Source organism: Lotus japonicus, chromosome 4, assembly GCF_012489685.1.
Source record: "Lotus japonicus ecotype B-129 chromosome 4, LjGifu_v1.2".
Taxonomy (NCBI): Eukaryota; Viridiplantae; Streptophyta; class Magnoliopsida; order Fabales; family Fabaceae; genus Lotus; species Lotus japonicus.
In genome coordinates this window covers 33,657,293-33,665,166 of record NC_080044.1, presented here as the reverse complement: position 1 = coordinate 33,665,166, position 7,874 = coordinate 33,657,293, and the positions used below count along the sequence as shown (strand labels likewise).

The following is a 7,874-nucleotide window of genomic DNA, read 5'->3' as shown; positions in this document are numbered from 1 at the left end:
GCAACCACTTTACCATTTTGCATGAGTACACCACCTAAACCCATTAAACAAGCATCACAATATACCACAAAAGGCTCTCCTGGATTAGGCAAAGTCAACACCGGAGCCGACGTCAACCTCTTCTTCAATTCAGTGAAACTTTCCTCACATCGAACATCCCAGACAAAAGCCTTGCCCTTACAAGTAAGCCTAGTCAACGGAAGTGCCAACTTAGAAAAACCTTCGATAAACCGCCTATAATAACCGGCTAATCCCAAGAAGCTTCTAATCTCAGTAGCTGACTTTGGAGCCTCCCATTGCAACACAGCATCTACCTTAGAAGGATCTACGGCAATGCCACTACCGGAAATGACATGACCAAGAAAACTAACCTCTTGCAACCAGAATTCACACTTGGACAAATTCGCATACAACTTCTTATCTTTCAAAACTTGCAACACAACCCTTAGGTGGTCTTCATGTTCATTTTCCGATTTAGAGAAAATCAGAATGTCATCAATGAATACTACCACAAACCGATCCAAATATGTATGAAAAATACGGTTCATGTACTCCATGAATACTCCTGGCGCATTAGTAACACCAAAAGGCATCACCGAATACTCGTAATGCCCATACCGAGTTCTGAACGCGGTCTTCTGAATATCATCTCCTTTCACTCTAATCTGATGATATCCTGACCTCAAATCAATCTTAGAAAACACTCTTGCACCCACTAATTGATCCATCAAGTCATCAATTCTCGGAAGCGGATACTTGTTCTTAATCGTCACTTTATTCAGCTGTCTGTAATCAACACAAAGTCTCATACTTCCGTCTTTCTTCTTTACTAACAATACTAGAGCTCCCCACGGTGATACACTTGGTCTTATAAACTTTTTCTCAAGCAACTCCTCTAATTGCTTCTTCAGTTCGGACAATTCAGATGCAGACATCCTGTACGGTGCCATGGATACAGGTCTGGTACCAGGTACAAGATCAATTGTAAACTCAACTTCTCTTTCTGGCGGTATATCAGGAATTTCATCAAGAAATACCTCAGGAAATTCTCGCACCACTTGCAACTCATCAATTATAGCTTGATTCTCGATAGATAACGACGCCAACAACGAGAACATCTGCGCTTCGTCTTGCATCAATTGCCTTAGCTGTTTACCAGTCATCAAGCCATCTTCTTCCTCTTCCGCAGTAGAAAACCTCAACGATTTGTTATAACAATTGATATGAACGTAGTTATACTCTAACCAATTCATACCCAAGATCACATCTAGACCGCTTAACGGTAAACAAATCAAATCAACAACAAAGTCTCTGTCGAAGATCGACAAGGGACAACTCAAACACACACGAGAAGTAGTCACCGATCCCTTAGCTGGGACCACGACGACCATTTCCCCTTTCATAGAAGACAACCCCAGACCCAATCTTTCAACACAAGCAGCGGCAATAAAACAATGAGTAGCACCGGTATCAATAATAGTGATTAATGGCGTACTATTAATGAAACATGTACCTCTGATAAGTCGGTCCTCACTAGGTGTCTGAGTCCCAGCCAAAGCGAACACCTTGCTACCAAGCGCTTTCTTTGGTTTCTGACACTGAGTACTTATATGTCCTTCTTCACCACAATTGAAACAGACAGCTTCCTTATGCCTGCACTCAGAAACTGCATGTCCCGCCTTACCACAACGGAAACACCTCTTCACCTCAGCAGTAGTGCACGCATTGCTCCTGTGACCAGGCTGCCCACATTTGAAACACACAATCTTAGCAGGAGCGTCTCCCCCACTAGTCCTCTGACCTGGAGAAATTCTCTGTTTACCCTTTCCCGCATCATAAGGCTTGCCGCGGTTCTGTTGACTCTTGCCTCTCTTATCGGTAACAACTTTGTGATGAGCATTGCTATCTTCTTCAAAGATTCTGCAACTATCAACCAAATCAGAGAAGACACGAATCTTCTGATATCCAACAGCCTTCTTGATGTCAGAGCGCAATCCATTCTCAAACTTGATGCACTTAGAAAATTCAGCACCTTCTCCATTGAAATGTGGGTAGAACTTAGCCAACTCAACGAACTTCGCAGCATATTCTGTCACTGACCGATTCCCTTGTTTCAGCTCGAGGAACTCAATCTCTTTCTTACCCCGAACATCTTCAGGATAGTACTTCCTCAGGAACTCCCTACGAAACACATCCCAAGTAATTCCCTCGCCTGCAGCTTCCAATTTGTCGCGCATTTCCAGCCACCAGTCATCAGCTTCGACTGCTAGCATATGAGTGCCATACCGAACCTTTTGAGCTGGGGTGCAATCCATCACACGGAAAATCCTCTCAATCTCCTTCAACCACTCCAATGCTCCATCTGGATCATGCTTACCCTTGAACACCGGTGGATTCTCTCTTTGGAAGGTCGCCAAACTACGAGATCCAGCATTCTCGTCAGCATTCGGCTGGTTCTGCATAGCCTGAGCCATCGCTTGCAAAGCAGCAGCAATCGCAGCATCATTCCTTCCAGCCATCTTATCACTACAATACAAAAATCAGTTAAAATGAAATAACAATACTCGATTGTTAGACAACTACGACTCGTTAACTTGGCCGGACGGACCGACCTGCTCTGATACCACTAATGTAACACCCCAATTCTAAACAGTATATGTATTGCAAATATCAGAGTGATAAAAAGTTTAACACTCATGAGGCATTACATAATCACTTAAAACATTATCATAATGCTCCTGTAACAGATACATAGCACATAAACTTTGAGATGAACTCATAAATAAACTTTAATGCTCTTGTGACAGTTAATTAGTCATTGAACTAGTTCACTTTGACAAATAGTTATGCAGCGAATCCAATGTCTTTAAAACTTAAAGAAAACATAGTATCTTGCCCACAACTTAAAACAGAAACAACTTCTCAAATAACAACTTAATTCAAATTATAACAGAAAGGAAAACAAGCGTCCATTTCCCCCCCGAGTGCTACGTATCAGAGCAAGGACTCCAACTCGAACTAAAAGCTATAGACTACTCCTCCTGGTTACCTGCACGTTACCGACAAGGGTAACATTCAAACAGAAGGGGTGAGATATCGAGTAACATAAATAGGAGAATGAAAATTAATATGCTAGATTAAGGCCACACCATTTCCTTTTACATTTACATAGCTCAGTTACTAAAAACAGTCACAAATAACATCATCAACTCGGATACAATTCGAACACAACAATGACTATGCATATGTATGTGGTACCAACAGGGCTTCAGCCCTCATCACTAATTGCCAATTATTGGAGGCACAAGGCATAAGCCTTCATCACAAATCGCCAATACAGGCCATCACAGAGTATGCAGATGCTATGCGACTCAAAAGGACGTATACATCTCATAATCATCACTTCAACATGAGGCATTGCGCCTATATCACTACATCACTAACATCGCTTAAAACAACACAATTCAGCACACATGCATTTTTATCAACTATACAATTACCCTGACATCTTAGGCAATTTTGGCAACAAATCAATGAAACAACTCACTTAAGCATGCAATCATGGAAGAAGCTATCACATATGGTAAATAAATTATGGATTTCATGCTAAAGGTGTTCAGCCACATGCATAATCCTCATAGCTAATACATGGCACATAAAGACATTAACTTTCATACAACATGTAAGCTAAATCTAATTATATTTTCAAAACAATCAGAATTTCCGTAATCTGGAAAGACAGCAGGAACACCAGCCACTAAAAGCGGTCTCATGAATTCGTTACTGAACCAAAAATCATGTATTTTATATGCCTAGAAAGCTAACTTAAAGTCCTACAATTTCTTAGTTGATCACATCTTCATTTGAGCACTCTAACTGGGCGAAAACAGGTCTCGAAGTGTACTGTCCATCCCTCAAAACAATCAGAATTTCCGTAATCTGGAAAAACAGCAGGAACACCAGCCACTAAAAGCGGTCTCATGAATTCGTTACTGAACCAAAAATCATGTATTTTATATGCCTAGAAAGCTAACTTAAAGTCCTACAATTTCTTAGTTGATCACATCTTCATTTGAGCACTCTAACTGGGCGAAAACAGGTCTCGAAGTGTACTGTCCAGCCCTCAAAACAATCAGAATTTCCGTAATCTGGAAAAACAGCAGGAACACCAGCCACTAAAAGCGGTCTCATGAATTCGTTACTGAACCAAAAATCATGTATTTTATATGCCTAGAAAGCTAACTTAAAGTCCTACAATTTCTTAGTTGATCACATCTTCATTTGAGCACTCTAACTGGGCGAAAACAGGTCTCGAAGTGTACTGTCCAGCCCTCAAAACAATCAGAATTTCCGTAATCTGGAAAAACAGCAGGAACACCAGCCACTAAAAGCGGTCTCATGAATTCGTTACTGAACCAAAAATCATGTATTTTATATGCCTAGAAAGCTAACTTAAAGTCCTACAATTTCTTAGTTGATCACATCTTCATTTGAGCACTCTAACTGGGCGAAAACAGGTCTCGAAGTGTACTGTCCAGCCCTCAAAACAATCAGAATTTCCGTAATCTGGAAAAACAGCAGGAACACCAGCCACTAAAAGCGGTCTCATGAATTCGTTACTGAACCAAAAATCATGTATTTTATATGCCTAGAAAGCTAACTTAAAGTCCTACAATTTCTTAGTTGATCACATCTTCATTTGAGCACTCTAACTGGGCGAAAACAGGTCTCGAAGTGTACTGTGCAGCCCAGAAAATTTTGGACAGCAGCACAGCATCATCAAATCTGTGCATAAATCATATAGTACCTAGCCATTTAGCAAAGTTTCCTATGAATCATTGCATACATTGATAGCATCACAGAATCCATGTATCATGAATCCCATCAACCAGACCACAGGTACAACAATCGTAAATTCAAGACAGAAACTCAAAACAGAAATTCAAAACAGAAAACCATGGCAAACCAGAAATTAAAACCAGAAATTTAGTCCAGGATTTCAATCCAGAATCTGTGAACCCCAATTCCAGATTTTTCCTCCCCCATTCAATCACCCAGAATCCCCAAAATCATTGGATTCAATTTCAGATTTCCAGAGCATCATTAACAACAACAATTATACATCCCCAAATCCACATATCATTCACCAAAATCCCATTAGAAACTCAAAACCCCACCCTTACCTTTGGATTGAGTGCAGCTCCGAGTTCCCTGATCAAAATCTTTGAAACGGAACCGTTCTCCCTCCCTTTCTGAGGTTTCACGCACACACTACTCTTTCTCTCCTTCTCCTCCTGCTACCTCTCACACGCACGGCCTTCTTTTTTTCCTTTTTTCCCAAACCCTTTTTTTTTTCCTTTTTAAATCTCCATCCTACCCTTTTTCCACCTTAACCCTATTTTCAATATATTATAATTCCATTAATACTATTACCATCACAAAACTAAACCCTCTTAATTAATTACATACTATTAAAATTAATACTATTCTAATATTAATTTCTCCTGACTAAAATTTATAATTTACCCGATTATTAATTAATCGAATACAGGTGTTACAGGTGGCTATGGATCGGAGTGATCACGCTGAGGATTCCGAGCAGATGCCAGAGAGCATGGAAGAGGAGAAGAGGTCAAGTTCTAAGCCAGAGGAGGAACTTCTAGAGATGACAGGCGATCCCTGGAACGAGGTTGACTCGTCTGATGACGAGTTGAGGTTCCGGAGCTTTACTGGCAGGTCGAGGCGACAGTTCGAGTATCGTTATAGTGGTATCTACTAGGGACTGACGGCTTACATGGAGGGAAGGTTCCTGGATGACTAGGGTTGGGTCGTGAGATTGTTTTGTTGCTGGGCTAGAGTGCGAATTTGGTTTCGAACTATCTTAATTATCCTTATGTCTTTTGGAAAAAATTTGATGTAATCAGACGCATGTTTCATATTTATTTCAGTTGGATATTTAATGGTTTATTTATTTCGAAAGGCTTGCGATGTTGAATACTTCCGCGTGTTTTGAGAAGGTTAAGTTTCAAGAGTCTTCGTACAATTTGAACGTTTATCATTAATTGAAGATTAATAATTTAATCGACGAAAATTCCTTACGAACTTTATGATGTTTGGTTACTCGTGACACTCGAGAAATCGGGGCGTTACAGGTCTGATAAAATTATAATACTATACAACATTTGGACATACACTGTATAACTAATCATTTCGTTTAAATTGATATAAACCTATGGTTAGTGAAATATTGAAAATGATATATATTATAAAAATGAGGACGGTGTTAATGAGTGGCAGCCGACGTGGCTGCGATAATGGCGATGGCAGTGGTGGGGGTGGTGGTTGTAGAGGTGGCAGTGGTGGTGGCTGCGGTGGTGGTGTTGTAAGTAATGGTGATGATAGTGGCGGTGATCACGATGGTGGAGAGTTCTGGTGGCAGCGCTGTGGCGGTGGTGGTTCAAGTGGTAGCAACTGCGGTCGAAGTGATGGTGATGATGATGGTGGCGGCGGTGGAGGAAGATGGTAGTTGTAACCCTATTTTCTGATTAGTAGAATATTTATTAATTTATTTTAGTTATTATTAAGTTATATAGTGATTTGAATAAATAGGTGATTTTACTATATAATAAAGTGACTATGAAATTTTATTATATAATAAGGTAATTAAGTGATTTTATTAGATAATTAAGTGATTATGTGATATAGATAAATAAGGTTGTTAGGTTTTTGTGGCAGTAGTTAGGAGTGGAGCCCACCAGTGTTACTAGCTAAGGGTTATGAGTGAAATAAATAGAGAGAAAGAAAAATAAGGATTAGAAGAGCAAAAGGAGAGAACATGTGAAAGCGAATAGAAGAGGAGCAGAAGGAGAGAACACGTGAAAGAGAGAAGAAGAGGAGCAGAACAAGAAACACTTGAAAATGAGGAGGAGAAGAGAAAAGGTGGAAAAAACCAAGAGTTGATATACAAGAGGTATGGGTTTGAATTGATGTTCTTTGGATTGGTATGATAGTGGATAATGATAGACAGCCTGATTTAGGAACCCTAGGATGCAGTATTTTCTAAACTGAAGGTGGATAGTTGAATTTAGGGTTATGAGTTGTGGGTGGAAGAGAGGGGGTAGCGCGCCGCGCATGAGGCTGCAGAAATTTACGAGCTCTTGAACCTTGTTTCGAGTTGTATTAATGACCGAATTTGAAGAAGTAGTCTTCATAAAAGTTGTAGCCCTTTCTTAGAAAACTTCTGCCACTGGTTTCACGTCATTCCGAAGTCTGTAGCTCGAGTTATATGTGTTTTAGTGGGGATAAGTTAAGTTGTCTCGTTTCTCACGAACTGCTGTTAGTGTTATATTTTTCCTGAATTATGTACTTCGAATTTTGACTTGAAAATTTACAAGGATTTACAAAACGTGTATAGGGAACCATGATACAAATATTGGATTTTTTTTGTGTGTATTTTAGGTATTTAAAAATTCGCCTAGGTTGTTGTACAGTTTATAACCGTTTTGAATAAAATGAGTCATTTTTGAAGGTATGAAAAACGGTAGAAAGGGGGGGTTTGAATAACGTTTTCAGAACAAAACTTCCACCTTAAAGATTTTGACAAATCTTTTCGAGAACTTAAGAGCTAAAGATAAGAGATAGAAAAGCACACAAGGATTTTATCCTGGTTCACTTGATAAATCACTCAAGCTACTCCAGTCCACCCGTTAAGGTGATTTCTTCCTTCTTAGAATGAAGGCAATCCACTAATCAGGTATGTGTTACAACTGCACTTGAAACCTACAAGTGACTAACAATACACTGACTTAGCTCACACTAAGATTCACTCTCTTAGTCTTCTCTAGGATCCGATCAACCTTGATCTCCTAAAGGAA

General features: G+C 39.8%; 1 protein-coding gene and 1 long non-coding RNA gene across 2 annotated transcripts; both read right to left on the bottom strand.

Annotated features, from left to right (window-relative positions):
* Positions 1 to 1,533: 1,533 nt before the first annotated feature.
* On the bottom strand, positions 1,534 to 2,519 carry LOC130712650 (uncharacterized). The gene is made up of 2 exons (XM_057562471.1): positions 1,625 to 2,519; positions 1,534 to 1,541 (listed from the first exon to the last, which is right to left on the bottom strand). Exons 1-2 carry the CDS (start codon positions 2,517 to 2,519, stop codon positions 1,534 to 1,536), a joined length of 903 nt encoding a protein of 300 aa, XP_057418454.1.
* Positions 2,520 to 2,754: 235 nt separating this feature from the next.
* LOC130715195 (uncharacterized) lies at positions 2,755 to 5,604 on the bottom strand. The gene is made up of 2 exons (XR_009011586.1): positions 5,184 to 5,604; positions 2,755 to 3,049 (listed from the first exon to the last, which is right to left on the bottom strand). It is a non-coding gene; the product is annotated as an uncharacterized LOC130715195 (long non-coding RNA).
* Between the last annotated feature and the right edge of the window lie 2,270 nt (positions 5,605 to 7,874).